The sequence below is a fragment of the Meleagris gallopavo genome, chromosome 14 (assembly GCF_000146605.3).
Source record: "Meleagris gallopavo isolate NT-WF06-2002-E0010 breed Aviagen turkey brand Nicholas breeding stock chromosome 14, Turkey_5.1, whole genome shotgun sequence".
Lineage (NCBI taxonomy): Eukaryota > Metazoa > Chordata > Aves > Galliformes > Phasianidae > Meleagris > Meleagris gallopavo.
In genome coordinates, this window is record NC_015024.2 from 318,388 (window position 1) to 339,071 (window position 20,684).

Below are 20,684 nucleotides of genomic sequence, written 5' to 3' on the forward strand. Positions count from 1 at the left end.
CAAATTCATTTGGAAATCCAGCACAGACTTGCATTTCTACTACTCTGTCTTAAAGTTTGTTGTGCTTGTTTTCTTATTTTAGAGAATAATGTCATTTTGATATGAATGCTGGAAGAACCTTTGGCATTTATTCTTTTCCTTTTGATTCTTCTCCATGACCTAACAGTAAAAAGAACATGCGAAAGCAACGAATGAAGATCTTGTACAATGCAGTTCTGGAAGCTCGAGAATCAGGCACAGGCAGACGGCTCTGCGATCTGTTTATGGTTAAGCCATCCAAAAAGGACTATCCAGATTACTATAAAATTATCTTAGAGCCAATGGACTTGAAAATGATCGAACACAACATCCGTAATGATAAGTACGTAGGGGAAGAAGCCATGATTGACGATATGAAGCTCATGTTCCGAAATGCAAGGCATTATAACGAGGAAGGCTCCCAGGTACTGTTTTGATTCTGCAGTCACACTTTACCTTATTTGCAGATACGTAGTTGGATTTTTTTTAGCTTTGAGTATTAGTTCCAGTATTTGTGGTCATTGTTTACTTAGATAGGACTGAAATGTGACTTTCTTTCTCCTTGAGTTTTTAATTCTGTTTTGCTATGTAATTGTATAAATATGAAGAGAAGCATGCTCTCTTAATTATTTAACTATGAAGATTACACTTACTTCCTGTTCACTTGGCTTATTGCTTCACTACAAAGAACTGTCAGCTGAATATCTCCTAATATGTTAATAATAACTCTAAGCTGGTTATTAAATTTTCATTATTTATCACATTAAGGTATTTGCACTGTGGAGGGTCACCAGCACTTGTTCAGGAGCTCAGAACCTCTGAAAATGCATCTATTAGTTGAAAGAAAAACAACGTCGTTATCATGGAAGTAGAGAATGTGGAAGATCATACTAGAGGAGTGGACTTGTTAGTGTAGCAGAAGTAATGTGAGATGAATATGCTTTTCACTTATGAATATATTATAATGGACAGCTAAAAGAGGGATGTAAGGTGATGTTGGGCAGAAAGGGGCACAGATGGTCATGAGAATGCTTGGGAGCTGAAACTGTTTTTCTAGGTGAGCAAGCTTGATGTTGCAGAACAGAGTGACAGTAAGAAATACCTCTGGTTACTGCTAATGAGAAACATGATCAGATGACATACAGAAACAGTTGCCTGCACTGGACTTGGATCTGAAGACTCAGGAGGGCTGGTCTAGGCATTTCTTCTGTAATGGGGCTTCATTAGTTGGAGAGATTGTTGTTGAACAGAATGATTTGATAGGGAAGTTGATAAGACAATCTTGTTTTCTAATCTGGAATAGAAAGTTTAATTGGCTAATTTATCAAACTTTTATATCTCACTGATGTGTGTTTAGCAATTCTGCTTATCTTTATATGTATGCTGAATGTGTATATTTGAGAAATAATACCTTCTTTTTAACCATATAGTTGATTTTGCCTTCATCTTTTTCAAAATAGCATCTAAATGTTTCAAGAGGACCAGTACTAAACTTGTCATTAAGGTCTGTTTGTGACCAAATCTCAGCACCCTGAGACAGTAGGAATTACTGCCATAATAATCACCTTATGGTAGAGCGCATCAGGAAAGTTCTTCATACTGTGTGAGGCAAACACAGTAAACTTGCTTTTGTGTTTGTTTTGTTTTTGATTACTGATCAATAGGTATACAATGATGCCCATATGCTGGAAAAGATCCTCAAAGAAAAAAGGAAAGAACTGGGACCACTGCCAGAAGATGATGATGTTGCATCCCCTAAACTAAAGCTAAGTAAGACAACATTATAAATTGCCATGCTTCCATTGAACACTTGCCCAATCCAGGAATGCAGACTGGCAGACTCATCCTTTTGAAATGGAAGATGTTGTCGGCGTTTTTACACTGTCAGACAAAGCATGATTTTATTTTCAAAATTATGATGCCAGCAGTGGTTTTTATTTATGCATATTAGTTTTTATATGTGCTATTGCATATTGCAATTTCTAAGAAAAGTAACAGAATATAGAAGGAAAAGTTAAGAACTCCTGGATTGATGTGGCATGTGGCATATTATCCAAATGTTAGATGCTACACTGTGTACTCAGAAACACTTCTGTAATGGGTGCTTACAAGTAAGATGCTTCACAAACTGAGTCAACCATAGTTTCCCTGGTCAGATATCTGGGATTTCCACAAAATGATAAAGGAAATTTGACATCTAATTGGAGAATATTGAAAGCACAGAAGCAAAGTTTGTGACAGTGTCCATTCTTGGGGCTGTTGTCCGTAAAAACTAATTTGCTACTACTCAAATCTGTTTAGAAGTTAGCTAAGGAGATTTTCATTGCACAGAAAGATTTAAAGAGAGTAACTGTGTGCAGTCACAGAATCACGGAATGGCCAGTGTTGGAAGGGACCTCAAGGATCATGAATCTCCAACCTCCCCCTGCCACATGCAGGGCCACCGACCTCCCCATTTAATACTAAACCAGGCTGCCCAGGGCCCCATCCAACCTGGCCTTGAACACCTCCAGGGATGGACGGGGCATCCACAGCCTCTCTGGGCAGCTGTTCCAGCACCTCATCACTCTCATAATAAAGAACTTCCCCCTGACACCCAACTTAAATCCTTCTTGGGCATTGTTGAAAACAGAAATGTGCACCTCTTAGGTACAGTACAGTTAGTAGGGAATTCACAGGCAGGTACTATGCAGTACAGTACTGGAGACTTTGAATAAATCAAGAAGCTCCTCTGACTGGTAACCCAATGAGGCACATTATTTTACCCTTAGAAATGCTAATTTGGCATAAACCTTTGATAGAAGGATCTGGTAATGTTTCTGATTTATAACACTTAATTTTGGCACTAATGAAAACCTGGGTTTTTAATGGACGTGGAGGAAAAATACATGAAGAGCTAATAAGGCCAAATTGAATGTAAAGCAACTTAAAGTGAGATAAGGTGAGGAAAAAACTATTTTCCATGCTGAAGTCTGAAGAGACCTTTGCCTGCTGGGCCTTAAAGAAATGTATGATTCAGAGTTTACTAAAAGCAGCATTAAAAAAAAAGCCATGCAATTATTGGAAATAAGAAAAGAAGCTGCAACTTGTCTTAGGCTCAGTGGTTTCTTTGCTTGTACTGTAAAGTCACTGGGCGTTTCTGGGTAAAGAAGTACTGATACTCCTTTTTGTAATGATTTTTTTCTTCTTTTGTCTACGTAGGTAGAAAAAGTGGCATTTCTCCCAAAAAGTCGAAATACATGACCCCAATGCAGCAGAAATTGAACGAAGTGTATGAGGCAGTTAAGAATTACACGGACAAGCGCGGCAGGCGGCTGAGCGCCATCTTCTTGCGGCTGCCGTCTCGGTCTGAGCTGCCCGACTACTACATAACCATTAAGAAGCCAGTTGACATGGAGAAGATCAGAAGTCATATGATGGCCAATAAATACCAGGATATCGATTCCATGGTAGAAGACTTTGTGATGATGTTCAACAACGCTTGCACCTACAATGAGCCAGAATCTTTGATTTATAAAGATGCGCTGGTCCTGCATAAAGTTTTGCTTGAAACTCGAAGAGAGATAGAAGGAGATGAGGATTCTCACGTGCCCAATGTCACTTTGCTAATTCAGGAACTTATCCATAACCTTTTTGTATCTGTTATGAGCCACCAGGATGATGAGGGCAGATGCTACAGTGATTCCCTAGCTGAGATTCCTGCTGTTGATCCCAACTTCCCAAATAAACCTCCTCTGACTTTTGACATTATCCGAAAAAATGTTGAAAATAATCGCTATAGACGACTGGACTTGTTCCAGGAGAACATGTTTGAGGTACTGGAGAGGGCAAGGAGAATGAACAGGTGAGCAAAGCCATATTTTGCAGGTATCTGTTGTCATGCAGCGTGTTTTGCTAGTTAGGGAGACTGAAGTTTTTATTTTTAGCGTTTGCTTTTCTTGGAGTGAGTGCTTAGAAATTTTAGTTCGCTCATGTCTTCAAAGGAATGTAAGTTTTCTTTTATAAACAAGGAAAAATTTAGGCTTCTGCTATAATTTTGGTGCTAATTTTCTAAAGATTAACCTTATGAAAACCACATTTGTTCCCAAGCTGTGAGCCCTTTAAAACTTCCAGCAGTGTTTAACTTGAATTAGGAAAGACATCTTTGTTAATATTGCTATTACTCCTTAAGTTTTCAGAAGTAATGTTTGAAATTGAACAGACTGTCAGGGGCGAGTGGCAAGCAATTTTAGTCTCAAGCAGTTGGTTTTAATTTTTCTGTTATTTTAGAACTTGTATATATAAAAATACTGCTTTTAGATAAACTGTAAAACAAACTGACATCATACTAGCAGATGGGGCATGACTTGCCAGTGTCTGTGGTGCCACTTGTTATGAATAAGCACAGAAATCTGTTAGTAAAGTGAAGCTTTAGCATGCATCACCCATCCCGTTGGTACTAGGCAGTTTGCCTAATATAATTTTGATTAAAATTTGTCGTTATTTTCTTGGAAGCAGTCTTTTCTGTTTCATTCTTTTGCTTTGCTAGCTTATCTGGGTGTTACTTTTTGTTTTGTTTTTATGGTATGAACCTGAGTTAAGTTGAATGATGTTGTGTTCTTTTTACTTTCACATTCTTTTTTAAAGAAGTCAGCAGCACTTTACACTGCAAATTCTCTCTTTGTTTGTCAGTGTTCCACCTAGAGGTGGATCATGAGATGCTTCTCTAAATTGGTAGGTACATCTGTGTAGCCGTCGAGCAATCTGGTAGTGGTGATTGCTCTGATCTGCCTTTTTCTTCACCTTCACTGAGATTTTTAAGTTTTGTAACTGGAAAACCTGCAGTAAGTTTCAAAAAAGGCAAAGGCCATCTTTAGCTGAATACCTCTGCAGGTAAGAACGACCTGTAACTACTCAGTTGTGTTTGATTGGAAACTGTTCACTTTGCCCACAGACGATCAATCACTGTTTCATTTTCCAGGAGATGTAAACATACCCCTTTATAACCTTCTTCATTGTAAAAATACCTTTTCTTTCCATATGATGAACTTTCTAGCTCAAACACAATGTAATCTGCTATTCAGATTTGGAAAGTAGCACAGGTTAAGCTTAATTTGCTAAACTTTCATTTTGTAAATACTTTCAAATAAAGGCTAGGTGACAAGCAAGGCTTAGCCTTCTAGGCTTACACCTTCACTTTTAAGCTAGTAGCCAAATTAGATACTGAAATAATCTGTGGTGAGGGTAATTCTACAGATAGTCTATAGAAGTATGTATATATATGATATAAAAGCATTATTTGTTTAAAGAGGAGTTTTATTGCAAAGTATGGTGGTCCATGGCTGTGTGTGTGTGTGTGTGTGTGTGTGTGTGTGTGTGTTTAAGATCCTGTTTGACTGCACAAAGTATGTTTCTGCCATGCTGTATTGCACCTGCTTTTGTACAGGACGGATTCAGAGATTTATGAGGATGCAGTTGAACTTCAGCAGTTCTTCATTAAAATTCGAGATGAACTTTGTAAAAATGGAGAGATTCTTCTGTCGCCTGCTCTCAGTTATACCACCAAGCACCTTCACAATGATGTAGAAAAAGAGAAGAAGGAAAAGCTACCCAAAGAAATAGAGGAGGATAAACTCAAAAGAGAGGAGGAGAAAAGAGGTAGCTATTTTCTTTTCATTGGTATTAAATGTACTGAGAAATATACCTATGTGTATCGTGTATGCTCTGCTGTTGCTGCAGCTTCACTTACTGAGGGTTATATTTTAAGGTGATGAGAGATTTATTTTATTTTGATCCTTATCAGCTGGGCCACATGGCTTTGAAACAGAGAGAGATGTAGATACTGACCCTAAGTAAACTCTTTAATAGAACACACTGAGGAAACAGCAGTCTTATTCCAGTGATATTACAAAAGAAAATAATAGGGTAGTTTTCATTGTAGCTGATAATAAAGTTAGCAATGACTGTTCCAATGGACCTTTGAGTCATTTACTTTTGGGTAAATATAATTTTTCTTGATATGCTGAAGGTGTTATCTCTGATCATACTTTCTTGTTACTAATGAGATGGCATCAAAGTAAGCCTCTTGCATTTCTTATTTGGCTGCTGTGAGTATGAAGAGGAAAAAAGCCTTAAGCTTTCATGGGGCAAGATACCTACTGTGAAGATCTTTTGTTTCACATTTCCTGCACTTATAGTGGCTGGTGGAGCATGTCACTGGGGACTCAACACAGCTCTCTACCTGTTCCGTTCCACAGATATGAGCAGGGCTGTTAGTTCCTTGTCCTTCAGTTGTCTTTCTGACAGTTTGTCTTCCCACGTGGCACTAAGGTCAGCACCAACTAGCTCAGTACCATAAGGGAACAGCAGCTGTTAATACCCTTTTTTGGTCTTCCACTGAGAATTAAGAAAAAAACAAAGAAAGCAATACATGCCTTTCTGAGGGCTTTTGAGGTCAGTCTTGTCAGTGTTTATCTTTCCTCACCTGAAGGGCTCAGTAAAACTCAGGTGGTTCTGTTTAGTCATCTATCTTAGAGTATCCAAAGCAGAAAAGGACCCACAAGGATCATCAAGTGCAGCTCCAGCCTCCACACAGGACCACCTGAAATCCAAATCCTATATCTGAGAGCAGTGTCCAAGTGCTTCTTGAGCTCTGGCAGCTTGGGGTTGTGACCACTGCCCTGAGGGGGGCCCAGCACCACCTGGTGCTGAACTTTTCCCTAACTCTCACCTGAGCCTCCCCTCACACAGCAGCTCTGTGCTGTTCCCTCACCAGAGAGGAGAGCTCAATGCCTGCTCAACAGTACACTCGTAGCCAACAAGCATTACCAATTTGTGGTCATTCACCTGCTTGCAGCCATCTGCTTTTCTTCACGTTTACTTGCTCTTGCATACATGTTATGGTCAGCAATACTAACAAAAATACTGTTTTATAGGTAATTGTTTTCATTACAATTTTAAAATAATTCACTGAACAAAACTTATCCAGGAAACATAATTCCTAAATCATGGAATTAAGAAGTCGATAGTTTGATTTTTAGAGTCCTCTCTTGTTCTGTAGGACATTCTTTTGTTGTTCTTCATGAGTTATTCAGCATCAAGCAAAGGGTGAAAGTGTTCACATCAGAAATCATGGCTAACATGTAAAATGTAGAATTAGTAATGTTTGTTTTCCACCTGTTCTTGAAAACAGAAGCTGAAAAGAGTGAAGACTCTTCTGGCTCAGCTGGGCTGTCATGCTTGCATCGGACCTACAGCCAGGATTGCAGCTTCAAGAACAGCATGTACCACGTAGGAGACTATGTCTATGTGGAGCCTGCTGAAGCCAACTTGCAGCCTCACATAGTCTGTATTGAGAGGCTGTGGGAAGATTCTGCTGGTAAGGATGCTTTTCATACAGAAAGGCAGTACAGTGAAGCTTATTACTATTTCCATCTTCAAATTTGAGCCTTTTTTGTGTTAATTACTGGATTTGCAGAAATGTGGTCTGGTGAGTATTTTTTCTTGTTTCTGAGTTGCTCTGTCCCAAAATAATTATGAATAGAAAGTTTTTGGATCAACACATGCTTTTTTTGATCTTCTTCCCTGCTCATCCCCAAATTGTCAGCGTGTCAGAAAATAGGCATTTTGAAGTGGATTGAGCTTCTTCTAATTTAGGTGCAGAAGGATGGCAATAGAAATTTCTGAACCAAAGTTGGACATGTATAACTGCAAATGTTGGAAGCCATTTGAAGGCCTGGAAGTAAAAGATATCTATAAATAAGTTGCAGAGTCTGTTTCCTGTAAATGATCGATTCTCTAGATCTGAGCAAAATAAAGATGAAATTAATTCTTCTGGGGGGAAAAAAAGTTTGCAGGATTTCTAAGAAACCTAATTTTCTTTACCTAAAGCAGTTAAGGAATCTTTCTGTTTTAAATTGGTTACATTTGCTTCGCTGATTACTATGTAGCTATCTGATAAAGGAAACCGTTTGCAGTTTGTTTTGCTTCTTGGTGCACTAGAGAATACACATTTTTAGATCTTTTCCTTTCTTCCTCTCTTTTTGTTTCTTTTTTTAAAGGAGAGAAATGGCTATATGGCTGTTGGTTTTATCGACCAAATGAAACATTTCATCTTGCAACAAGAAAGTTCTTGGAGAAAGAGGTTTTTAAAAGTGACTATTATAATAAAGTTCCAGTTAGCAAAATTTTGGGTAAATGTGTGGTCATGTTTGTTAAGGTGAGAAACTCTTTGGACTAATTTGTTTATTGACTTAATATGCTCTGTGCTATTTTCTTGAGGATGTGTAGGCACTCTGATCTGTAGGCATTTAACTAATACTGAGATAAAATTTTAAAGAGGATTTGCTCCCATGTACTGTTTGTGTTTTTCGTTTACTTTGTAAGCTCTGTAGTTCATCCAAGTGACACTGATTTTCAGTGCTGGTTGCTTTTTGGAATCACTTATGAATTAGATAAGTAGCTAATGAATTTCTCAGAGAATCTATTAGAGAAATTGCAGGTAAAATCATAAAGGCTGAAGGATACTTGAGACTCCCCTTGAGTGCAGTCTTGGTAAGAAGATGAAGTCTCTGCTATCTGTCTCGTGTTTAATACCCTATTGTTCTTGAAACTGTAAGAGCAGAACTTGGCAGACAGGCTGTGTCAGTCTGAAAAGGCTCCTGATAAATGCATAGAGAAGGTTGGAGCACACGAAAGGGAGTACACTGTATCTCTGGTGGATGTTGGGGTGTGGGTGTGTTGCTGAAATATTTCACCGAAAAATGTAATCCTCTTCATTCTGCAGGAATATTTTAAATTGTGTCCTGAAAACTTCAGAGATGAGGATGTGTACGTCTGTGAGTCACGTTATTCCGCAAAGACAAAATCTTTTAAAAAGATTAAACTGTGGACTATGCCTGTAAGCTCTGTAAGATTTGTCCCACGAGATGTGCCCCTACCTGTGGTCCGTGTTGCTTCTGTATTTGCTAATACAGACAAAGCAGAGGAGGAGAAACACTCTGATACGTTAGATGACAGTAAGGTGGGAGAAAGTATCCTTCATCTTGAAAAGGTATGCAAGATGAAAAGGTTAATGTTTGACAGATAAAGAATGATGAATGTTTAAGCCTGCACAACTTAGGTTTCTCAGCATCCAGCCACGGGAAAAAATATATATAATATTCATGCTTAAAATTATTTTACATTCATTACATAGATACAAACAAATTATAGCCCGACTAAGCAAAAAATGAGTTGTGTACCTATTTGCTAGGTTTTACAAATGCTTTCTTGTGACCATGTTTCTTCTCTGCTTCAGTAGAAAATAATATTTCTACTAAAAAAATTGTTGCAATCCTGGAGAATCAGTGGATCTAAAAGTCTAATTCCAACTGACATTGATTCCTGATCTGCTTTTTTAAGTAGTCTTTCAGTAAAAATGTTAATAAGTAGGGAGCAGTAAGCAGTACATAATAAACACTGTGGCTTGTTTGTGTTTTTTTTTTACAACCAAGTAGTTTATCTTCAAACTACTTTTTTCTGCCCAACCTACCAGGAAAATTTGTTTATTTTATTGTATTCAAGGTTATAAAGAAATATACTTTTTTAATTGTTTTAAATTGCATTAAATTGAATTGTTTATATTAATAAATTTGGGTTAATGAGAAGAGTCTATTTTACATTCTGAGTAGTCTAGCAGAGCCTCAAAATGCAATGTTCAGCATTGTCACTTAGTATACACTTTGTGTGTATTACTGTATTTATTTGCTTCATGACAAAAGAAGAAATTCTTTCTACCAAGAGGATGAAAGCTTATAAAGTCTTTTCCTGACACACACTGAGGGGATATCCTGTGTTTTCATTGGCTTTCTGAAATAACAAACAGAAAAATCAAATGAGGCATGAGGCACCAAGGAGAAATTAAAATAGAGCAAACTGCACGACTCTGTTTTTAAAAGCATGGAGCATTTGTACAGCTATGATGAATGGTCATTAAACTTTTGTTTCTTTTAACTTCACCAAATACTGAATTCTTGCCTTCTGTAAGTTTTAGTGTGCTTTAAAACAAAGCATCAAAGTAGACAGATAAGGCTTCAAAGTTTATAGCTTTATAGTAATAGCACAAAAAAGGATCTGTGAATTACTGGCAAAAGTACAGCTTTGGTTATGAAATAGGAAGGCTTGCAACAGACATAGAGGGATAGCTATGGCTTGGATATTTCATTTTCTAAATTCTGAGTCCCCTCATTTTTGCTTTTACTTGTCTAGTTGGTGTGTTGCCTATTGTGGGTGATACAAAGGTGGAGCAAATACTCTTCTCCTTGCACCTGGCATCACTGTGTTTGGTTTTCCGTTGTCCCACAAGTTTCTAAGTGCATTTTCTTTTGCAGGACAAAGAAGATGTACCAGTAGAAATGTCTAATGGGGAACCTGGTTGCCATTACTTTGAGCAGCTCTGTTACAATGATATGTGGCTTAAGGTTGGGGACTGCGTCTTCATAAAATCGCATGGGTTGGTACGACCTCGGGTAGGAAGGTAGGTAACACTTCTTTATTGCAGTTTGTGTCTATAAAAATACCCTGGGCAAAAGACTGGATTATTGCAAAAAAGTGTAGAAGAGGATGGGGAAAAAAAATCTTCTGAATGAGACTGTGTTAGAAGCTCTTAATAGGCTGAGGTGGAATTGTGTCAGCCTGTTAAAAAAAGTGACAGCTGTACAGTCAGAACAGGCTGCACTTCAGTACTCATTTCGTGCCCATAGTCTTCCTGAACAGCCCAGTGTATCTAGCTTACTCCTTTAGTAAGGATAGCCTTGCATTGATGTCAGTGATATGTTTTTCTTTCCAGAATTGAAAAGATGTGGGTGCGAGATGGAGCTGCGTATTTCTTTGGTCCAATCTTCATCCATCCTGAAGAAACTGAACATGAACCAACTAAAATGTTCTACAAGAAGGAAGTGTTTCTGAGTAACTTGGAGGAGACCTGTCCTATGTCTTGCATTTTGGGTAATTCCTAGCAACTTGAAATCCACTGGGCGCTCTGTACATTTAAAAGAAAAAAGCAAACAAAAATCTGAAGTCAGAGAGTAGAAAACTCCCATTATTCTTGCTTATTAATGTAATTATTCCAGTATATGTACCTGGAAAGTCAGCTCAGAAGGAGGTTGATATTTGGTTTGTTGAACAAGATGACTGTTACGTACTTCATTCTGTAATTCAGATGCTGTGCTAAATACTGTTAACAGATTAGCAATGGCTTTTTTGTTAGTCTTTTAATGTTTTTTTGTTGTTCTTTAAAAAAAAAATCAATCCAAAAGCTGTGTTCAGTTGGTGTAGGTTTCTCATGAGTGACATTATTTAACAGAGATGTCAATTGATGCATTTTTCCACAGTTGGGTCAAATAGTGGGCTGATACTTACATGACTAGCAAAAATGTGAACTTCCACCCTTTTTTGTAAAGGATCTGCCTTCTTACCCAGCTCTTTTCATTTCTGCAGGAAAGTGTGCTGTTCTGTCGTTCAAGGACTTCCTCTGCTGCAGACCAACTGAAATTTCTGAAAATGATGTTTTTCTATGTGAGAGCCGCTACAACGAAAGCGACAAACAAATGAAGAAATTTAAGGGGCTCAAGAGATTTTCACTGTCTGCAAAAGTTGTCGATGATGAAATTTACTATTTTAGGTAAAAATGTTATGGGAATGAGGAGATCTCCTCAGCACTCTGTATTGTGGTGTGTTGACCCACCCGGCAGCTGAGCCCCTATGCAGCCACTTACACATTTCCCATAGCAGGAGGAGAGAATGAAAAGGGCAAAAGCAAGAAACACTCTTTTGTTAATATAAAGGCAGTATAGTTACTGATGCAAAGCTATGCATGCAAGCAAAGCAAAATAGGAATTCTCTATTTCCTGTCGGCTGGCAGATGTTTAGCTACTTGCTGGAAACAGGGCCTCAGCACAAGCTGTGGTTTCATGGAAAGACAAGTGCCATAACCCCACATCCATCATCTTCATTTCACTCAGTTGAATATGGAGGTGTTTAAGGCCAGGTTGGGAGGGCCCTAGGCAGCCAGATCTCTAGTGAGTGGCAGAGTCTCTAGCCCCTGTCAGAGCTTGGAATCTTTAAGGTCCTTTTCAACTAGTACCATTCTGTGGTTCTGTATCCCTTTAGTCAACAGTTGGGATCAGCTATCCTGCCTGTCCCCCCACACAGCTTTTTTGCCTGTTCCCAGCCTGTTCACTTTGAAGATGTGGAGTGGGGTGAAAAAAAAATCAGATCTTTGAGAATGCGACAACACTGTTCAGCATGAACTGAAACATCTATTTTTTAATCAACACTGTTTTGGTCACAAATCCAACAGGCAGCACTGTGCAAGTTGCCACAATATAAACTGACTCCATTACAGGCAGATCCAGCACATATATAAAAGTCAGTTGTAGGAGAGGATGGAATTTGACTGGTCACGCGTCTTTTAGAGGATGTTTTGGGAAGAAGTCCAAATAATGTGAGTCTTTTCATGGTCTAAATGCCAGCAGATGATTACATTTTCTTCTCCTGAATTTAGTAAAGTTGTTATTTTATCAGATGAGTAAATGATCTGGGATATTATTAAACTACATGAGTCTTGAATATGGGTAATGACTCCCATCCAAGATGGTGAAGACTGATATATTAATTTATTATTAAAGAAAAATGAAGGAGGTTGTGGTGTTAACTGTATTCTGTTGCAGAGATGAACTATTTTCAGCATTGAAATCCCCTTCTAACTCAAATTGAGAAGGAAAAAAGCAAGTAAGTGGCTCAAATGAAACGCTGGCCATGGACACAAAATAATTTCTGCTTGATGTTGTGAAAACAAACACTGGCACATCCTGAGTCACCATTGTTTCCACATTCAGTCATATAGCAAGAAAAGTTGGTTTTCTCTTCAAAATATTTGCTGTGCCTTGTTGAGTATGAGCATATTCTCATCTTTCTTCTGTCTTCCTCCTGTGCCTTTCAGAAAACCCATAGTTCCTCAGAAGGAACCATCTCCACTTCTGGAGAAGAAAATCCAGCAGCTAGAAGCAAAATTTGCTGAGCTGGAAGGAGGTGATGAGGACATGGAAGAGATAGGAGAAGAGGAAGGTGATATCACTGAAACACCTTCTATGCCTCAGCTTCAGACCCCGTTATCCAGTGAATTGGATATCATGCCTTATACTCCACCACAGGTAAACATGTTCCTTGAGGGATCTTTAAATGCTGATATTCCTCACTCCTACCTCAACCCGATTAAACAAAATGCAATAGTGTTTTATCACATCTGCAGAACAGATTTATAGTTTGACTTACTAGTCTGTGGAGTGATGACACAGAGCAGTTTTAGCATGTCCAATATGATATCCATATTCTAATAATTAAGTCAGTTAAAATATTTTTAAAGGAAATCATTCAGCTGAGGAAAATCTTGCAGGGAATGTTTTGTATATGTCAATGTTGTTTTTCATTAGTAGGTTTTCTGTGACACTTCTTATGAAATAATAGGTATTTATATCAAATACAAGCTTAGGATGCGAGAGTTTAATTGTAATACTTAAGTAACCTAGCATCCATTTTTAAGCTTTTCCTTACATTTTGTAAAAAGCTAGACTTGAGTGTTAGAGTTATGACATGTAGCATTTTCTAAAAAACGAAACATCATTATTGAAGGAAAAAAGATCGCTCCTTTAAGTTACCATTCATACTTGAAAATCAGAACTTGAGAGGGGAAAAAAAGTGATGAAAACTTTTTATGTCTTGCTGCGCATCGCAGAAACTTTAATGTGCTGATATATGGGCAGGAGACCTGCCCATATGCCTGGTATTTATGTAACTGAGTATTGAAGTAGAGTGGGAAACTTTATCTGCAAGTTAACCTAACCAAAAGCATTTGTTTGCAACTGGATTAAATTATTGTATCTGTTTCATCACATTCTCACATTTAAGTTAATGCCAGCCTTAAGAAGGCAGTGGGAGTGATGTGCTGGGGACAAGAGGGAGTTTGGGATGTGTTTGTAACCAGCAGTCTGGATTTCTGCTGTGTCATACTAATTCTGAAGTGACAGCCTCATTGGCAGTTGAAGAAACGATGTGACCACTGGGTAGAAATAACTCTTTGGATGTGACACACACGTACACACATTGATGAAATTCATTGCTTTACCTTGGTTTGTCTGTGATTTTTTTTGCTGTGTGAGCAGACCACCAAATCCATTCAGTGCAGGTGTTGTTCTGCTCTTATTTTTTTAGTGCTGTATTCATAAGTAGCATGAGAATTCTTGCTAAGTGATTAAAAAAAAAAAAAAAAGATATTGTGTTGTTAATCTGTATTAACTAATATAATGTTGTAGGTGAGGGGAATGTGGCTTCTTATGCATCAAAATGTTACCATTGCAGCTCCTGAAAGCAGTTTAAGTAGGAATCGCTGGACATAAAAGAATTCCTCACGCTGCCTTTTTGCAGCATTCACTGTCTTCTGCTCTCCTTTGCTTTCTGTCTTCCAGTATAGCTGTTTTGTTCAGATCCCTTGAGATGTTTTATTGAAGAACAAATATATAGTGTCTTTTTAAAAAGCCATACTGAAAGCTACATTTCTTACAATTGTTTGTAATGAGACTGTCTTGCAGGACTTCTAGGGTAACTGTTGAGAAATCAGTGGAAATATCCAATGTGTGTGTATATACTTCAGCCAGATGTGATCTCTGAAGCCTAGAAATTGAAGTGGGAAAAGAAAGTAAGAAAAACTGAAAGGGGTCAAATAGCAGTGCAGGCTGAAAGTAAAGAACGATTCGTAAGGGCCCCTGGGAGATTCCTGATGCTGCTGATTTGGAAAATAAAAGACGTTGTGTCTGAGCTGCTACACAAAGGACAATATGACTGTGGCAGAGTGATTACAGTCACACAGCACAGAAATGAACCGTCTTTGTTGACCTATTGTAATCTGTTCTATTTCTGTCCCTTTTAAAATAAGTTCTTTTAAACAGAGCTCCTAGGTAAAAGGCACACGCTTGCTTTATGTTCTCTTAAACATATGCAATTTATCTAACAACTATTAAAACCCTGATGGTTTTTACCCCTTTTTCCTGGTAACAAAAGAAGCAAATATTACTCCCGAAAATTAAATGAGTCAAGCCAAGTCAAGCTTGACCAATGTGTGAATGTTGCAAGCAGAATGGGAAGGAAAAAAAAAGGTGGAGTTTTAGTTTTTGCTTTATCACGTGGCTGTGAAATGTTGTAGGCGTGGGTGCTGGTTTATTTCTTCTCATAACACATCTAAAACAGTTACCTGCCTTGAGTGGAAAATATTCTGTTAGAAATTGTCATAACAGCGATGTAAAATAATGGAAAACATAAGAATTGAATTCAGAATTCTTAAAAATTGATTGGAAGGCCTGTTATCTCTCCCAAACTGATGGCCTGCCCTTTAAGTGTAATAACATGACTGTTACTAATACACTATTGCAAGCATTATAAAGCAAAACAGGCTGGTATATTTGTGTCTGTCTAAGTGCAGAGGCCAAGTCCTACAGTTATTAAGGTTGGAAACTATCTCTAAGATCATCTCGTCCAACCATCCACTTGCCATCAATACTGCTCACTAAACCATGTTCCTAAGTGCTACATCTACCCTTTCCTTGAACACCTTCAGGGACAGTCAATCCACTGCTCCCCTGGACAGCTTGTTCCAATACCTCACCATTCTTTCTGAGAAGAAATTCTTCCTAATATCCAATCTGAGTCTCCGCTGGTGCAACTCGAGACCATTCCATCTTGTCCTATCCCTAGTTTCATGGGAGAAGAGACTGACCCCCATCTTGCCTCCTTTCAAGGAGTGTAGGAGTGATAATGTCTTCCCTGGGCCTCTTCTCCAGACTGAATAATTCTAGGTCCCTCAGCTGCTCCTCGTAAAGCTTGCACTCCACACCCCACCAGCTTTGTTGCTCTTCTCTGGACATTCTCCAGGGCCTCAATGTCTTTCATGTAGTGAGAGGCCCAAAACTGAATACAGCACTCGAGGTGTGGATACACCACTCATGACCTATCACCTATTGAATTTTTAACTCCATTCACCTCCACTCTCTGGGCCCTGCCCTCCAGCCAGTTCTTTACCCAGCAAAGAATGTACCTGTCCAAGCCATGGGCTGCCAGCTTCTGCAGAAGAATGCTGGGAGAGACAGTGTCAAAGGCTTGGCTGAATTCTAGGTAGACTATGCCAACAGCCTTTCCCTATCCACCAGGTGTGGTGGATTTGGAATACATATTCCAAATGTATAACTGGATTTTCCTGTTTCTGTACTGAGAACTTCTGAGAAGCTAGGTTATGTTCTGCATGCACTGTGTGGGGTTTTTCTTTGTTTCTCCATCATAGAGACATATCTAAAGAATTCCTCCCTAAAAGCTAAGTGTTATCCTTAGGTTTGTAATGAAAACATTGAGGCTTTTTGAAAATGAATGCAGTGATGTTTGTAGTAACGTACTGCTATGCCTCAGTTCAGAATATGCCTCATGGCTTAAATTATGAACAAGACTTTCAGAATGTCTTGGTGTAGCTGAAGCTTTGCATTTCTCTGAGAGATAGGCATTAGACATTTTTCCCCTGCAAATATTTGGAAATGATTGTACTGCTCACAATGTGAGAAATCTGTAATGCTGAAGACGTGGGGAGAGCCTTTTGAAGGTTTTGGTCTGATGAAGCATTTTGGGCCTTATTGGTCAGAGAGTGGGTGGGTTATGATCTCCTGTGTCTAATGACAGGTGTTATCTTGATGGTTGTCAGAGTAGGTTGAATTTTTTGATAGCTGGAGATGTCAAAGAGCTCTCAGCAGGAGCAGTCTGGATGATGAGAGCAAAGGAGACAGATCTTTAGTAGAACAGAGGATTAGTTACCCATCAACAGGTAGGGCTGTGAACCTGGTGCAGTGACAGTGAAATTGGGCTCTATTTTTCATTTCCGGGGATAAATGGGTATTTAGGAAATGTGAGAGGAGCAGTAGAAAGGAAAGTTTGATAGGCAAAATTAAGAGCACTCAGAAATGTGAAAGTAGGGGATGGCACCAAGGAGATGAGAGTTGCAAAGGCCCAGGATTAAACATGAAAGCCATTCCATAAAATGCGTGATGGCAAATAAAGTGTTCGACTCGACTCATGTTGGCAGTATTTCTGAACAGCAAAATAGATGACATGAAATTAGTACAATTGCTTGTATCCTCTTTTTGCCTTCTAAATAGTTGCTTGCTATTCAGTACTTCTGAGCCCTGTGGGTTAATTTGAAATCAGCTAACAGCAATTGTTCTGTGCTGAGTTACTGCACACTTTTGGAAGCTGCAGCTATAAGGTCGGCCTTATGTCTGGAAGGGTTAAAAAGCATCATGTTGTTGTGTTTTGCTTTTTGCTTTTGTTGTTATTGTGGGTTTTTTCCCCACTTGAGTGTTTTCTGTAAATGCGTGTGTTCTTGTCACTGCCTGGGAAGTGCAGTCTCTCTTGAGAGGCTGTAAGGTTGGCTGGCCCTCGTACAGGAGAGAGAAAAGTGGGGATATTTTTACATGCTACTTTCCTACAGCTTTTACTTTTTTTAATGTTAAGAAACTTCTCTGTTGTGTACTTGTGGTCATAACTGCTTTTTCTCACAGTCCACTCCCAAGTCTGTTAAGGGCAGCACCAAGAAGGAGGGATCAAAAAGGAAGATCAACATGAGTGGTTACATCTTATTTAGCAGTGAGATGAGAGCTGTGATTAAAGCTCAGCACCCAGACTACTCCTTTGGAGAGCTCAGCAGGCTTGTAGGAACTGAATGGAGAAACCTGGAAGCAACAAAGAAAGCAGAATATGAAGGTAAATAAAATATAAAATGTTTAAACTTTTTTTTTCTACTTTTTCTCTCTGAACATGTTCATTACTGTTACTCGGATGACCGGTTTTATAAAAGAAGATGGTTATCATAGAATCACAGAATGTCATAGAATTGTAGAAATCATAGTTATCATAGGATGGCTTGTGTTGGAAGAGACCTTCACAGTCGTTTAGATCCAATCCCCATGCTGTGGGCTGGCTGCCCCCACCAGCTCAGGCTGCCCATGGCCCCATCCAACCAGGCCTTAAGCATCTCCAGCACTGGGGCACCCACAGCTTCTCTGGGCACCAGTGCCAGGGCCTCACTGCCCTCTGAGTGTAGTTACATTTGTGTTCTGGACGTACCTTAAAGAGAAGTCATATTGAGAGATGACTGAAGAGGAGCAAAGAACAGGCTTAAATTGTGTAGTGCACAACTGATAATTTAGATATCTTTGCCACAAATAATCAAATGAGCCAAGGTTAAAGAAATGAGGAGCAAAAGGGCTCAGTGCCCTTGTCAGCTGAAAACACAGCTTGTAAAAGTTTCCATATGGGAGGACTTTCGAGGGGGCTGCAAGAAAGGGATCTTTGGACAAGAAGCTCTTTGGAGCTGTAGTGCCAGGTAAGAAAGCTTACAGAGGAGTGGGAAAAAGTTGTTCAATTAACTGTACTGAGAGTCTGAAAGAGCTCTGGTTTTTAAAAAAAAAAAAAAGAAAGAAAAAGAGGTATAGATTCAATTGCAGTACTGTAAATATGACCTGTTATTCAGTCTCAGTATTAATCAACTGTTGTAACTGATTTTGCTGAGAGATTTTGAAACCTTATACCAATAAATTTCATAGGGGTGAGATTTACTTTAGAAAGTCCGTTCTCTCCTTCATCCTCTCCTTCTTTGTCCTCTCCATCCTCTCCTTTGTCCTCTCCTTCATCCTCTCCTTCCTCACTGACAATGCTTACTGTGTCAACTTTATTTGATCAAAATCAAAATACAGTTGATCCTTAACAGCAGGCCCTATCAAGTCTAATACAATGGCTTGACATCCAATTATTCTAGTTAGCAATGTCTCAGCATTTCTAATAGAAAGCTCAGTTTTTAAGCAACTGTTGCAATTTTATTGGGAGAAGATACTACTTTGGGTAGGGAAGTTTCAACACCCTAGGAAGGTATTGCTCAATTAAGCTATAATATTACTTTTAAAAGGTGAGATTTGATTAGGTTTTTTTACATGCTTACAGTTTATAGTACGCTTTGATCCTCAGACTAGAAGTTTGTGTGCTGTCACTTCACACCCTCAGCCTCCTCAGTCCTTTCTGAAGTGCTGGAGGGTAATACAGCAGGACTGCATGCGAGTTTCCTTTGCAAATGTTGTCAAGGGATGTGGTAATGCCGTATGTGAAAGTACTATGGTCTTACTTTTTTCCTGTTGTAGTCTCCTATTTCACCATTCTAGGTGCGTCTGATGTATTTTATTGCCAGGTCCCTCCCTGCAGCCTTGCCCAAGCAGTAGGATGGCTGGCATGTCCTCACTTCTAGCTTAGAGCTGCTTGGTGCTCACGCTTCCACTGTAATGTGACAGCAGAACAGCGTCTGTCCTTTGTGTAAGCCCAAGTGCTTCCATTGCAGCCTTCCTCCTTATGTTTTTTTCCGAAGCTTTTGAGTTTTGAATTGCAGTTTCTCTGACTTCTTGTCTGCCCAGGGACAGGCTTGCTTTTATTTGGTTTTGAGGGGTTGGGATGGAGTTCCTTAGAGTCCAAACTCTTTGCTTACTCCTGTGCATGAAAGGAGAGAGACTCTGCTCCTTCCACTGTGAGTGTGAAATGCATGCACTCCAGGGTGGGCAGAGAGTAGGGAGCAGATATGGTTTGTCATTTCAATAGTAAAGTGCCTTTCCATGGTCTGCTGGGAAAGCAGTTTGCATTTTTGATCCATTTTGATCTACTGAAAATTTCATTTAGTGTATGTGCAGAGTGATGGCTGTTCTTTAGCAGTAGTCAAATAAAGAACAGGCTGCATTGGAAGTGCCTGCATGGCTAACTGCACCGTGAGAACTCCTTAATATAAAAGAATATGTGGGGTTTGAGGCCAAGGCTTGTCTTAAGGAGAGGTCTGTTCAAAGCAGAATGTCTCTCTCCTGTCTCTTGAGATGCATTGGAAATGGCGTTAGAATGATTTCAAGTCCTAGCCTGAATGATGTGAGTGTGAAGGTGAATGCTCCAGGCCAAACTTTCAGACCTCTCTTAAGTTCCCTCTGGCAATATTGTTCCATCTGTTAGTTCAGTGGTAGACACAGCAGGGACAGACCAGGTAAAACTTGAATGTTGTCCTACGTCACATTCTTAGAGGCTCAGCACTCCAAAATCTGATAAAACTGAATGCTTAACAAGAATCTCTCATTCATCAAAGTGTCTATAAAACTTTTGCTTTTGTCTGACTGTCATTCTAACTGGCCAAGAGTAGTTGAGAGGCAGAGCAGCTACTTCATCTTTTCTCTAAATGCTTGCTGTACTCTTAAGATGATTATCTCCATTTTCTACTTCAGGATCTACCTTTAAATGTCTCATGTATTTTGTGGTCAGTCACATGTGAGTTGCCTGTAGTGAGTTCCTGTGCGTCGTCATCTCTTTCTGAAATGACACAAGTGAAAAGGAAGGAAATGCCTTTGGAAATGAAACCGGTCTTACAGTGCATGGCAGTAGTGCTAGGTGTTGCACAGGTCCTCCGGGACACCAATGCATGGTGAACATTTGCAGACACATACTTGAAAGAACTCAGTAGCCTTGGCAGGATGCATGTATAACGTGATCTCCTTGATGAACTTTTTAGCCTTGTTTGACTGAGGACCTTGGTTGCTGTT

The 20,684-nt window shown here is 39.2% G+C and overlaps 1 protein-coding gene across 7 annotated transcripts in view; it reads left to right on the forward strand.

Annotated features, from left to right (window-relative positions):
- PBRM1 (polybromo 1) overlaps positions 1-20,684 on the forward strand; it is a 60,041-nt gene that overhangs the window by 27,156 nt on the left and 12,201 nt on the right. For all 7 annotated transcript variants that reach the window (XM_031555521.1, XM_031555522.1, XM_010718266.3 and 4 more), the window contains 12 exons: positions 167-443; positions 1,683-1,788; positions 3,220-3,862; positions 5,444-5,655; positions 7,190-7,375; positions 8,058-8,215; positions 8,783-9,049; positions 10,368-10,513; positions 10,826-10,983; positions 11,476-11,659; positions 12,980-13,190; positions 17,628-17,829. In XM_031555521.1, coding sequence (XP_031411381.1) covers positions 167-443; positions 1,683-1,788; positions 3,220-3,862; positions 5,444-5,655; positions 7,190-7,375; positions 8,058-8,215; positions 8,783-9,049; positions 10,368-10,513; positions 10,826-10,983; positions 11,476-11,659; positions 12,980-13,190; positions 17,628-17,829 — 2,750 coding nt within the window. The remainder of the gene's footprint in view (positions 1-166; positions 444-1,682; positions 1,789-3,219; positions 3,863-5,443; positions 5,656-7,189; positions 7,376-8,057; positions 8,216-8,782; positions 9,050-10,367; positions 10,514-10,825; positions 10,984-11,475; positions 11,660-12,979; positions 13,191-17,627; positions 17,830-20,684) is intronic.